This window comes from Heliangelus exortis, chromosome 23 (assembly GCF_036169615.1).
Source record: "Heliangelus exortis chromosome 23, bHelExo1.hap1, whole genome shotgun sequence".
Taxonomy (NCBI): domain Eukaryota; kingdom Metazoa; phylum Chordata; class Aves; order Apodiformes; family Trochilidae; genus Heliangelus; species Heliangelus exortis.
The window spans coordinates 2,367,091-2,381,152 of record NC_092444.1 but is presented as its reverse complement, the minus strand read 5'-3'; the positions used below and the strand labels follow the sequence as shown (position 1 = coordinate 2,381,152).

Genomic DNA, 14,062 nt, shown 5'->3' with positions numbered 1-14,062 from the left:
CCAAGAGCATCGTCTTCCAGAGCCAAACTGTTGGGACCAAGGCCTGGCCCTGCTCAGTGTCTTCTTCTCCACTCCAGGTTCTCTCAGTGATGCTTTGCTATTGTACAATCCTTTGTCTCCTGTGCTGAACAGCCCTGGAAGTGCCTTAGCCAGATGGCTCCACTTTGCTAAACATTCTTGTCTTGCTTGTGAATGCAAAACAACCACCATGCAGCTGCAGAAAAATGTGTTCTTTGGCCTTTCTCCCCTGGTGGTGCCTCTCTGGCAGGAGGGGAGGGACTAGAAGGTGAAGGAGAGGGGAGTGAGAGAGAATGTGGTTCTTGACTGCTGGCATGTAGGACACCAAGAAGGAAAAGATGAAATCACCCCAGGTGCCCTCCCCTTGCTCACTTCCACACCTTTGTGCAAAACCCCAGCACCTGTGTTGGCTGAACCACAGAGTTACACTGAGATGCAAGCAGAGGAGAAAAGCTTTTGTAGTCTTCTTTCTTATTTTTTATCTCCAAATCCACCCCAGAGGGGAGATGCAAGCCCTGCACATTCCACAACAGCCTCACACCTGCCCGACCACGGTGGGCTCTTGCAAAAACACCTGAGGATGGCAGCTGCACCAAAACCCATCTCTCACTCTTCCCTCTGCCTTGTTTTTTGGTGAAGGCTCCTATCAGCAGTGTCCCCCTCCCTGTTCCCTCAGTGCTGCACACCCTGTGTGACAGGAGCCACCTTTGAGAGAGGACACACAGGAGGAAGGACCAGGGCAGGACAGGGAAATGCCTTATCAGGGAATCTTGCTGTCAAAGTCTCTGATTGTGCAGAACACTATGATCAGCATAAAATACCTCTAACAAGCACTAAGCACTTTCCAAGCCTTTCCTGCCCTCCAAGTGCCATGCCCTAGTAGGATTCCCACTGATTTGTGGATTTTTTCCCACTTAAAATAATTCAATTTTACTACATCTTCAGGCAGCTCAAGAGCTTTTTATGATTCTGCCTCCAGCTTTGGGCCCTGCCCATACAATGCAGCTTGCAGTTTAAGCCAGACCATCCTGCTACTGTTCCCAAAGAACAGCCATAAAATTTGCATGTCAGGACATCTACCATTTCCACCCCATATCCAGAGCAATGCCACGTGTTCATGTTTGAAACATGAAACCTGTTGTGTTTTTTTTTAAATACATCTGGTCACAGAAACTCCATTCCAAGGGGTCACAAGCCTTTTGTTAATTTCCTTACCCTACACCAATTAATATTTTCTCCATTTTGCCACTCATTTTCTTACACAGACCTCAGCTCTGATTATATTTACTCCCTTGGTGTTGTCACCACAAGTTTTTGGTAAGTTTTTTTCCTTTACCATTTTTACCTCAACTTTTGCATCTGTTTTAGAACAGATCTGTTTGTATATCTTTTTGTCCACCAGTGCTCCTCCCTCAGGGGGAATTTGAGCCTTTTTCCATCCCATCCCATGTCTAATCACCAGCAGGCTGGGAACCCCCTTTCTGTTGCTTTGCTTTCATCCCTAAAGCTTCACATTCTGCTGCTGCTTTTTCAGCTCCTTGTGCTTTGAGAAAACAACCTAAATATTCCCTGAGAAGCTTCTTACCTTTCAATCTGGTTCTCCCTGAACGTGTATCCAAGGCAGGTTATTTTGGTTTGAGGAACTTTCCTCCTCTTCTGCATCCAAACTCTTGCTCAGCTGGTTGTGTGTCTGCCTGTGACGGGACAACCACTGCTCTTTGCAGCTTGATTTTATTTTATTTTTTTTCAGTGGATTTGCCCAAGGAGTGGGGGTTGTGATCCCATAACCATCAAAGAATCACACCCTTTAATTAACGTGCCACTCTCACATCCCAAATTACTTTCCAGTTGTAGTTTTAAGAGCTACACACAAACTTAGAGGAGCCTTTTGCTCATCCAGAATGAAACAAGCCCCTTTGTAGGACACCAAAGCAGTAGGTGAAGGACTTACCTGTTACACAGTGGTGCCACCCATCCCAGTCCCACACACAATTCTTGAGCTGCTTTTTACTTCTGGATTTTTCCCCTTTACATCTCCAGCAGAAATACAAACTTTCAGGTAACATCTTTTAACCACACATTTCTGCTTTGTTGCTGGTTTGCTTTACCAAAGACACCTCTAATGGCCACCAGAAAAAAAAATTATCTCCCAATTTTTTCTTACTCTTTTCAGTGTCAGCCCTGTATTTCTTGCAATTCTGTGCAAAAATGCTTCAACTTCTATTTTCAACTCAAAAATGCATATTCTCTGCCATTTTGTGGCTTTCCAGACATCAGTTAACCTCTTCATTCTTCATTCCAAGGTGTATTCTGTTGCTCAGTGCACTTTCAAACCCCTCAACCCCTTTTTACATCAATTCCTAACAAGCAAAAAATATGTTTAAATAAACGTAAGTTTGCTCTCCTCCGGGACAAACTCTACTTTGTATCTGTGATAGCAACATATTTGCCACTGGAAATTTGGAGCCTGAAACTTGTGGACTGACTGCTGCTTTTCTAGAGACAAATCCAGAGATTTGAGATACAGAGATTTGAGATTTGAGACAGAGGCTTCACCACTGGCAGACCAGCAGCCAGAAGTTGTGATTTCTTTTTCTCCAGCACTTTTAGCTTTATAGTGGTGATTTTACCCAAAGCAGGCAAGTGGAAATGCACCTCCTGGTGCATTTTTTGACTCATTTTTGACTGCTGCATGTGCACTGTACCCCCCCCTTGCCATCAGCAGCACCTGTGACACCTTCAGCAGCCTGGCTGGACTTGGCCTCCATGCTGGTCCTGTATCCCAAAGGGAGCACTGCCACGCCAGCAAACTGGGAAGACACAAAACTTTTGGGTCAAAATGAAAGCATTTTGGCTGATGGCTCTTGCTTGAAGCATAGAGTCAGCTCAGTGCTGGCTGTCCTGTCACTCTGTGGGAAGTTTTGTTGAGATCTCTCAGCCACAACTGCTCAAAATCTCCACTTTGTGATGCTGGAGGAGCCCAGAAGAATGAGATGTGTCTCCTTGGATGGATAAAACTCCCCTGTTTTGTAGATAAGACACAAAATTCCTCACATTTCATAATCACAGTGTACCAAAACAGCCCCAGCAGGGCAACAGAGCTGCATCCTGCACACACCACCACAAATTCATGCAGAATTCTCTTCACTTCAGCCCTGCAGAGCACTGAGGAGGCTGAGTGCCTGCTCCTCCCTCTCCAGACCAGAGGCTTTGGGTGCAGCATGTGGTTCCCCAGCAGACTTCCACACACAGAGGAGGTGGCCAGGACTGGCAGGTAAGTCACTTCAGACCATCTTCAGTGGCATGGAGAATTTGCACCAGGTGTTATTGTAGAACAGCTTATTCTGCAACACTAAAATGGGAGATCTTCTTTCCATGGGTGGGACTCGAGGGTACCAGGTACAAAATGCTGAGATGTTTCAGCTCCCTTCCAGCCATTTTATGCAGCACTGTGATAAAACTCCTCTAACAGTGCTCTGCTCCACAGTCATTAATGCTCAGTACAACTCTGTTGTGACATCTGCTGTGAAACCTTGCACCAGGGCCTGCACCAGAACAAACAAGTGTGCAAGAGCCAAGCTTTACATTGCTCTCTGCCCATTCAGTAATACAAACATTTTCTAACTTAAAGCATCAATTAAGCATCCTTAAGCCTCCTCTCCCCTTTCCTATTTGCAACCACAGCAAAACCATTCCTGCAGCTGGGAGTACAGCTGTGCCCTTGGACAAATTCCCCTTTGGAAAGCACTGAATGGAGCAGGAGCTGGGTTTATTTCTGTCCCTGTTTCAGTTCAATTTCGCAGCTGGAAACGAGGAACTGGTGCTTCGTGACCAAAACTCTCCATAAATCATGGTCAGGCATCCAGGATTTAAATAAGCAGGAGTTACTTCAGCAGACCACAGTTCCATGATGGATACCTGGAGATGGCAAGTGGAGCACCTAGAAAACCAGAAGGGTAAAAAACTTTGAGTTCAACTTCCTCAAGTATTGGGAGGGATTTAGTCACTGCTGGCAGGCCTGGGGGCTCATCAGTGTTGCTGCCTTTGCTTGCCCTGTGGCTTTCCTGCTACAGGTTATCCATCCAGAAAGCCAGGCTGGGAGGTGGGCAGCCAAGCAGGACCCTCTGGGCTGAAGCCTCCTCATGCCCATGTTCCATCCCACGCAAGTTGCAACTTGAACTTCACCCCCAGGCCACATTGCTTGGAGTTTCCATCCGCGTGCAGCATCCCGTGTGAGCCTCTGTCTTGGAACCTTATTAAAAGAAAGCAGCGTGCAACGAGCTCACCCTCAGGCTGAGGCTGCTTGGCTGGAGATGCTGCTCTGTTGGCCTGAGATCAGGGAGCAGCAGGAACCAAGGTTTTCCAAGGAGCAGAAAGGCCAAGCTCTCCCTGCCAGACTGACTCTGTAAAGCAGGTCAAAGCTTCCTGAAAAAATAAGGTTAAAACCTGCACGTTAACAAAGAGTGCAAACTTCTGGTATGGGTGTGTTCCCTGACCTCCTTCACAGAAATAGCTGATCCAGTCCTGAAAAGTTTCCTAGAAAGAAGCCAGCTTTAGGCAGACACCTGGGCTGGAAATTTTCCATTTGACTTCTTCAGGTTTGAGGACATTTTGAGCAGTAAGAAAAAACAGGGGTGTGAGTGATGCCCCTGCTCCTCCTTGCCTCTGTCTTTAATAGCCCACACAGCCTCAGGACAAGGACTGCAGTAGAAATGGCTTCTAATGTCCCCCTGAGCCTGTCCAGGAGATGTCTTTTAAAGGCCTTACAGGACCAAATCTGGGAAGAAAAAGAACCTAACACACCCAAACCTTTAGTATTCTTGGGGGAAATCTGCTGTCCTTCCTGCTGAGGCTTTGTTCTGATGTCAGGTAGGAGTAACCACAGCTTACCTCTTCTTTCTTATGGAAAATGAAGCTCTTACAAACCACATTCCCATGGGAACCTCTTTTAATTAATTATCCCCTTTTCTGTTTCATTGTATCTCAGTTTTTCTCATTTAATCACCCTTCAAAAAGAGACTTCCAGGACAACAGGCCACATCCTGAGGACCCCCAACTATCTGCAAACCTGTGCTGATGTACAACGTGACAGGAAAACAACCAGACCTTGGGAGGGGTGCAGGTAAGCAAGCAGCATGTGGCAAACTGCATGAGGGGAGCAGAGGAAGCAGTTTTGACCTCAGACTGGTGTCAGGGACACTCCTTGTGGGGACATCTGTAGGATTCTGAACCTCAAGAGAACACACACCCAGTTGGAGACCTCAAGGTCTTGTGCTGCTCACAGCATTCCATGCTGCAAACCCACCTTTTCACAGCCTTTGGGCAGTTCTGAAAAAACACCCCAGACCTTAAAATCTCTGAAATTTCCCTTTCTGGGATTTGCAGGACAATGTTGGGGAAGTTCTCACCCCCCTGGAACATTTAACGTTAAAAGGCTCTAAAAAGGAGGGGAGACACTTTCCCATCTCTCTGCCCACACACTATTCCCATTTTTTTTCCCCAACTCTTTCAGGTGAAAGCTTCAAGCTCCCCAAACAAATTTCCTTGCCCTGCCACACTCTGATTCACAAGGCTCTGCAGCAGTTTCTGCCTTTCTGCTTGAAGACAATCAATAAATAAATCACAGTCCTTCCAGCACCATCACACTCCCAGCAGGGTCAGATAAGTTCCTGTCAAAGAGGACATTCATCAGCTCCCCACACTGATTTAGCAAATATTTGGCCTCTTTTACATACAAACTCACAGCTGTTTAACTACCAAACTGCTACAAACCATCACATACCCTCTCATGTTCTGGCTGGAAAATTACTTTAGTGAGCAGAGGACCCACAGATCCTTCTGCAGAGGTTAAACACCTTGAGACCCACTGAGGGGGTTTCCATGCAGAGGAGTCCTTCAGAGATCTCAAGAGTGCCCTCTGGACAAGGACTTGTGGGTGTTGTACAAGCACATACATACATTTGCATATTTTAAGGGTGAGATTTTTTTGTTTTTTTTAACAAAACATCAGAGAAAAGTGTTTTATTGTTACTAAAAAAAAAACCAAAAAAACCAAAACCCAAACCAAAAAAACAATGCTCTAGTGTTTTAGGCCATGGATTCTCCAGCTTGGTTTCATAGTGTGGAACATGTTAACAGGGAAAGTGTCTCATGGACACCTCCCCTCCAGCCACAACCAGGCACCCTCCTCCCTTCCCCGTGGTGATCATACAACATCCTTATGCACGTACAGCGGTTGTTTACATGGAAAAGTAAGACTAGGAAAGTATTTAATGTAGTTGTAGCTTTTTTTGTTTGTTTGTTTTTCCTGTGTTTTTTTTTGTTTTGTTTTTTTGTTTTGTTTTTTAAAAAAATAAGTGACTTAGCAGCTGGAAAGACAGCATCATGTGAGCAGCTACTGCTCCACAGCCCACCAGCAAACGCTCCCCGGGTTCCTTGTGGTCCAGAGACCACAGTTCACAAATGACATTTTTAGGGTTTTGACAAACTTTGCAGACTGTATGATGGTAGATGCCTCTTCACAGTGAGAGCCAGCAGGTCATCTTTGGTTGTTGAAGAGAGACACACAGGAGACTTGATGCACTCAGCAGCAGCTCAGTCTGGAGGACTGCATGGCGTCGGGGCACGGTCGAGGTCCCTTTGGGCACCTGGGAAACACAACTGTGCTGCAAAGCAATCACTGTTGATCTGTACTGGGGCTTCGTGCAGCCCTCAGACACCCTCACGGGGTGGGAAGAACACTGAAGTGCTTGTTCCACCTTTTGCCTCCTGCAGGGCTCTTTCCTTTTCACCCCCCTGGGTCTCTGGGTCCTTTGGGCACAGGAAGGCGACGAGCAGCTGCGAAGAGCGATGGCTGCAGGGTGACGAGCGAAGGGCTGTCCCGTCTGGAGCAGCTGTCACCTACCAGGGTCCCAAGTCTTCAGGATGATGCCACTGCTCCAAGTCACATGAGAGACACCACGGCAGCACGCTGGAAGAACAGAGCTGGGATCAGGCACCAACTGCCCCAGCAACACGCAGGGAACCGAACGCACCCCCACGGTACAGCAGCCCAGCCAGCTGCTCGCCTGCTGTTAAGTTCTCTGCAGAAATAGAAATAGTCTCCCAAGCAGCAACCCCCCCCTTATTATTTTTTTTCTTTTTTTCTTTTTTTTTTTTAAAACAATTGCTCTCACCCCTTTTTTTGGTAGACACACATACATACACACACTATATGTACACAGTTTGGAACTGGGGATCTACGCAAGGGAGCCAGCACCTCAGAGGAGGTGCACACATTCAGCAGCTGTCAAAGGAGAAGTCGCTTTACTTTCTTTTTTAAACTTGCAATGTTTGTCTTTATTTTGTTCTTTATATTTTGAAAGTGAAAAGAAATAGTATTGAGTCAATTTCTTTTTTTTTTCCTTTTTTTTTTTTTTTTTTTTTTTTTTTTTAAATATTTGTTCTATGTATTTACAAGCCTTAAAGTTGCTCTAAAGGTTCTGAAAGTATCACTAGTACTTTTTTTTCCCCAGGGTAGCACTGTTTTGAACGAGTTATTTTCGGAGCACTCTGGTCCACAGCGGTTTTCTCAAATTCATTTCCTTCTGTTCCAAGGTTATGTACGTTTTGATTACTATTTTCTTTTTTTTAAATTTCTGAAGCAAGCTGAGAGGCAGGCAGAAAAATCTGATGACAATTTAAAAAAAAAAAATTGATCTCTTCCTCATCTAGCTTACCCCAACCCCCATGAAAGTTTTGTCTACTTATCATGCTTGGAAACAAAACTGAGGTGCATATGAAGGGGAGGGAATTTTATTTCTCTGCTTTTGTTCTATTATACAATTTGTATACAGAAACTGCAAATTAAAAAATTACACTGGCATTTGCAGTCCTTAAAATAATAAATTAGAAGTTTTCAACTTTTTTTTTTGTTTTGCTAAACAGATTCATTTTGCTTTGTGTTTTTGTAAGAAGTCCTTGTTTAAAAAGAAAAGAAAAAAAAAAAAAGATTAAAACAGAAAATATTTTCTATAAATAATACATGTATTTTGGTTTAGTGCTCCCGCCCTCAGGTTTGAAGTTTACTTTTTTTTTCTTTTCAAGTACCTTTTTTCCTCTGTGATCACCTTTGTGTTTATCTATTTTTACCTCTCCCACTCGTGCATGTGTGGGGAAAGGGGGGGTCTGAGCGAGAATTGGCCTTGCTGCACTGTGATTGGCGAAGACGTGAAACTTTTAAAAAAATACTTAAATCGTTTTTAATCGTTTTTTGTTTGGTTTTTTTTTTAAGTTTTTTCTCTTTTTTTTTTCCTTTTTTTTTTTTTTCCTCTATCTCTGCATTTTTAAGTTTTAATTATCCTCCGACTCCTCTTCCGCCTCCCGTAGCCACGTGAAGAACGCGGTGACAGATTTCAGCGCTACTCCTTTCCCGTTCTGCTCCGCTGGGTCCTTGCTGCTTTCCCACTTGTAGAAGGCATCCTCTGATATTACCTCCTCATCATACAGGCAATCAAAAAACATCCGCAACAAATCTGCAAAGAATGGAACAACAGGAGAGAGCAGCTGTCAGCCCTGTGCTGCTCCCCTCGGCAGACAAAGACGCGGCCACGGATAAGGGGATTAACGTGACCTTTAATGCAAGAGATGCAGACAGGAGTGAAAGGAGGGGTCTGCTACTGAGTTATTGCTTCCTGGCTGGCTGCACACAGCTGAGAGGGAAAACGGGTCCCCTCGGTGCTGCTGGATAACGTGTGCTCAGCAGGAAAGGGAGAGCAGCTTGTGGGAACACCTAGGAATGGACTGGCACAGAACCCAGGGCAGCCTGTCCTCCTCTCACTGGGACACACAACCTGCTGGAGCTCCTCTCCAACACCTGAGTTTTCACAGCTCAGCATAACCAGCACCTTAAAGGTAAGGAGGATCAAGTTTGGTGGTTTTGGACACTCCATCCTGCAGACTCCCCAGGAACCCCCATTTCTTTGGTAACTCCCTTGTCTCTTTTCTAACAACAGTCACCTACAGTGTCTCTGAGACAACACCCACAAACTGCCCAACTCACTTTATTCCCTCCAAGTCCCCTGACACCTGTGGGGCAGATTATTTTTTACTGCTCTTTTCTTTCCTCTTTATCAAGAAAGTTTTCTCCTTCCTTCTACAAGAGAAGAGCCAGCCTCAAGCATTTGGTGACCTCTGTAAGTCAGAATCTGGACAAGCAGAAATCACTACACCCTGTTTGCTCTCCTCTGTCACACACAAAAAGGTAAAAGCACATCCTCTCCTCACTGAAACAACCTTTCCTTACACTGTCAGGAATTCAAATCCCTGGTGCAGATGCAACACTTACGAGGAGGCTGATCAAGTTTTACTATTGATGCTTGTAGTGCATAAAGTGCTTGTAGTTCCTTCTCCGTGTCTGAGTCCAGGTACTTGAGCAAGATGGGCACTCGCTGTTTGATAACAGCAGTGTCCACACGGAAGCTGGAAGAGTCCACTGGGGGGAAGAGGAGAAAATATGGTCAGTTTTGGCACATGGCAGCTGGGGCACACCTTCTATCCCCTTTATTTACTCAAATAGAAATTGCAGATTTTGGAGAGAAAAGACAAGAAACAACAGGAAGCCGTGCCTTTCCCTGGAAGTCTTGGTTCCTCCAGTTCTCCAAACTCAACCAGTATCTGCAGCAACCCTGGCCCTAACCCAGCCTGCTGACAGACACAGAATTACCACCTTACTTTGTAGTGTTTCCACAAACAACTGGATGTCCAAAGTGGGTATGATGGCTAGGGCTAAAATTTCAATTCTGTAGTGTTTTAGGAAATGATGTATATTCTTTTTCTAAAAATCCTATGACAGGAACAGAATCACGAGCTGCGCACGACACAGAAAATCAGAAATATATAAAAAATACCCACTAGAAGTCCATCAGCAGGATGATAAAACTATTTAGCAGCTTTTAAGTAGCCTGTGCAGCACAATTACATGAAATTTTGAAAACAAAAGGAAAAGCCCCTCAATTAGAGACAAGGTCAAAATGTAAATCAGATGTTCCTGATACACATCAGGAAACCCTTCAACATTTGCAACCAAACTCTGTGTGATTTCCCCACCAACACTAGGTGGCATCAGAAGGTTCTGTTCTCACGGAGAAGAAAAGGAGCCGGGCTGCCTTTCCCCTCCCAACAAGATGAAGATCAGACTTTTCTCTCCACTGAGCGTGACTCTTACAGCTCAGAGCAGAACCGGGTGCTTCACAAACACAATTTTTTGCCTCCCCAGATGCCAACAGTGAAGTTAAAGAAAACAAAATGAACTGACCAGATGTTTCTGGCTGCTGTGCTTTATTCAAGCCCCCTGGAGGGTCTGAGGTTCCCACCCTTCCCTCTGCTTCCAGTTGGCTGCTGTACTTTCAAACAATCCCCATCAAGTATCTTTCCAAAATTGCAACTTTGGACATAAAACTATGAACAAGACAGAGGTGCAGGCTGGCTTCTCTCCTGTAGCCCATGTGGCACCCCGCGATCACAGGGTGCCCACACATATTGCTGACACAGGAGTAGAAATGCAAATTATCTTAATAATGTCTAATGCATTATCATCTTCAAGCAAGGTCACTGGGACATGGCAGGGCCTCAAAAGCACCACGACCACCCAAGCACCTGGCTGTCACAGGAGAAGCAGACAGCTCTCCAGCACTAAAATTCAATATGGTGCTAAAGTCTCAACGTGTGATTAAAAAAACAGCCTCAAGGGGAGGGAAAAGGAATATAAACCTGAAAAATATAATTCTTTGCACAATTGGTTTGTGTGATGTTTATACTGCAAATTACTCACCTATAATAGCTGCTTTACAAACTGCTGTCATTAAAGCTCTAAGGAATGTAGGTGAACTCATTTGGCTTTCATCTAGATTAGCCTGAAATCAAGAGTAAATGGACCAGTTAAAAACACTCAGCTGTGTGAGAGTAACTGCTCTCAAGCACCACCCCTGAATTTAGGAGCAAGTTCAAATTCAGCAAAAGCTGCTGCAGCACAAGCCCAGTTCACCCCTCTGCAAACTCCAGTTTCCCCAGTCACTTTGAGAAAGTATCTCAGGTATGTCAACATGGAACAACAGCTCTCATGCAATCAATACACCACTTAACTCCTCCTTTAACTACTCCCACAAGTAGTCACTTGTCTCCAGAAACAACCCAAGCCAGTGTTACTTGGCTTTTACAATGCTCTTAAGCATTTTCTAAGAGTTTTAGGCTTTTACAATACATTTTACAGCATGGTCCTTGGGTGGAGATTTGTTTGCTTTGTAGAAGAAATTCGGAGAATGGCTCTGTAACTTGTCCAAGACAACAAAGAGCCCGTGGGTGTCCCCAGATTTTCATTCCACTCTTGACTTCTTGGATGGCAGTAGAAAAATGTCATTTCTAACACACTGCTCCAGCAATAGAAATAACTGAGATGAAGCTGATCAGGACTTAGCCCTAAGCACAAGACCTAAATGTCATTTCAGACACTTGATTAAATATCTGGCTGAAAGGATGCAGCCAGAGGTAGAGGGCAAAAGATCAGCAGGTTGACATGGCTTCTTTTTTTTTTTTTTTTATTTTTTCTTTACTTTCTGTTACAGTTACTGGTCAAATATCCCAGGAAAGATACATCTGCCTTAAATGACTCCCCAGGATGTTTCTGCAACACGGCAGGGGCAATTTGGTTGGTCATGCTGCAAAAAGCACTGAGAAGCAATTATGCAGTATTTTGTGAAGAAAGAATGAAGCAGAGGATTACCCCTAAAAATGCATTAAGTAGCCAGAAGCAGTGTTTTCAGACTCAAAAAGTCAACATTATTTAAAAGGCAGTTACACAGGTGTCTGACAGTATTCCTTCCTGAAGCTTACTATGAAATAACTGACTGATTATCTATTTATTTCAGATCTGAATTCTTTGGAAGTGTTGATCCCACAGACCTTATCATCTTCATGTCCTAAGCCTAGGGAGGAGCCTGCAGAGATGCTCCTTTAGACAAGAAAATATTTAGAAAGCAGTTAATGAACTGTGTTCAGGGAGGGTGAAAACAGTCTTTGTACCTCTACCCAGTCAAAGATTTGTTCATCATTTGCCTTGTCCTCAACAATGAGTTTTTCTAGCTGCTTGTTCAGCTCTTCTGCAGAGAGTTCTTTCTCTGAAAGTGCTTCTGAGGAACTGGAACAGTCAGACTCCATGAAGTCCAACTTCTGCAAGATGAGAAGTGATGATGAGAATTAGTTAAAACTGTTTTCCTATTCTGAATTACACAAAGTTGAGACAGTGAGCTGCACTTCATTCTGCATTATGGCATCTTTCAGCTGCTAAGTTATCATTACAGCCATTTATATACTTTCTCTGTTCCAAAATTATAAAGCATTTTGCAAACACGTGGGAACTACATTATCCAGCAAAGAGAGGCAGACATCTCAGAGCAACTCCAGCCCTGCACAATACAAGAAAGCAGAAAATAAAGGGCATGTTGCTCAACTAAAACAACAGGGAGCTGGAATGCAATTACCAGAGCTGGCACTGGCTCAAAGAAATTGCAGCTAACGCCCCAATTCATTGCAAAATATGGCAGAGGTTCTACAATCCCCCTCACCAAGCCTTGGTAATCTGTTTCATTTCCTGCAGTGCTTAAAACAGGACAGTGGATCACTTGGAGCTTCAAAGGGAGATCTCAATCTTCTTCCTTCCTTAGGAGCCTCTCAGGTGTAAAGCCCCACAGCCAGGATCATAAAACAAGGTGGGCTGAAGGAATAATTACTGTCAGTTATTCTGGCCCTTCTGCATATGGTCTGTCCTTGCTGCAGAACTCATTCCTGAGTTCATTTCCCCTAGATGGAGGTGTCCTAGAGGTGACAGGAGGTGTGGGCATGGGATTGGAGGGGACCAGCCTGTCCTCCCAGTGCTTCAGAAAGGAGGTGCTGAAGTGATCAAACCCCAGCTTGGTGAGGGAGACACTTCACACCCCATACCTAAGAATGGGATGGAAGAGGATGAACAAATGGGACACGTTGAGCCAAAATCATTAATTAATCAGCTGCTTGCTCTGCACTCACTTGCTCCATGAGAAAGGTATGTACATCCTCCCCTTCGGGTAAGTAGTCCTTCCAACTGAGGCCAGACTCCCTCCATAAGGCTCCCACTTTCTTATGGCTCTAAAACACAAAAAAATTGTTAACTTTAAAGATGTGAGACACAGCAGGGGAGGTTACACAAGCCGGAGTGGTGCAGCTGTGTCAGGAGGAATAAAGAACCATTCAGCCACCAAACAAGATGCCTAACAATGAGGTGAAAACGTCTGGAAATCCCGTGCAAGAGAAATCATATATGCAACCCTGCCACAGGGATACACATCTGGTCAAGTGGTCAAATGCCACGGTGATGGGTAAGAAACAAGGCAGAACAGGACACGTGGGGTTTGCAACAACTTCAGCCAGGGATTACCTAGGAAAAGTGATTTATCTGAACAAGGCACTGTTTCCCACGGCCGGGACACAGAGCTGGGAGTTAGATGACTTTGTTTCTTCTCCTGACTCTGTCATTAACTTATTCTGTAACTCATTCTCCTCCTGCCTTGACATTAAGGTCAACTGAGCTAGCTTTGAGAAAAATAATTATTTACATGGCTTTCTTCTCTACAGAGATCAATCCCCAAATTCAGGTGTCTAACACCAAGCTCACTCTTCAGTCCCTAGAATTTATTGTGCTTCAGAAAGGCACCTTTGGGGCACTTACAGTTCAACCTTCTGCATCCTCTAATGTCACCCTGACCTTCCCCTGTCCTGCTTAAGATGGCACATATATAATTCTGACAAGAATAAAAAACCAGCTCTTTTCACCCAAATGTTTTGTCAAAACTTTGAATTTTTACCTTATAGCACCTGCACAAGGGGGATGGCTACAAAGCCTATGTTAAGCACTGATAAAAGCAGCCTGATTTTTAGTTTACAAGCAGATTACAATTTCAAGTCTACAGTGAGCTAATTGTGCACAGTTGCTGCTATGGTTCATCAGGATCTGAATTAAATGACTGATATATTG

General features: G+C 44.5%; 1 protein-coding gene across 13 annotated transcripts in view; it reads right to left on the bottom strand.

Annotated features, from left to right (window-relative positions):
- Positions 1–7,322: 7,322 nt before the first annotated feature.
- Positions 7,323–14,062, bottom strand: part of EIF4G3 (eukaryotic translation initiation factor 4 gamma 3) — a 139,372-nt gene continuing 132,632 nt past the window's right edge. For 12 of the 13 annotated variants that reach the window (XR_011730423.1, XM_071767275.1, XM_071767276.1 and 9 more), the window contains 5 exons: positions 13,078–13,176; positions 12,076–12,222; positions 10,829–10,910; positions 9,344–9,490; positions 7,323–8,531 (listed from right to left, as the gene is read on the bottom strand). Coding sequence is in view for 11 of the 13 variants with exons in the window: in XM_071767275.1 (XP_071623376.1) it covers positions 8,350–8,531; positions 9,344–9,490; positions 10,829–10,910; positions 12,076–12,222; positions 13,078–13,176 (657 nt within the window). In the remaining 2 variants the exon portion in view is untranslated. Of the gene's footprint in view, positions 8,532–9,343; positions 9,491–10,828; positions 10,911–12,075; positions 12,223–13,077; positions 13,177–14,062 lie in introns of those variants that run through there. The other variant, XM_071767285.1, reaches the window with a different exon arrangement.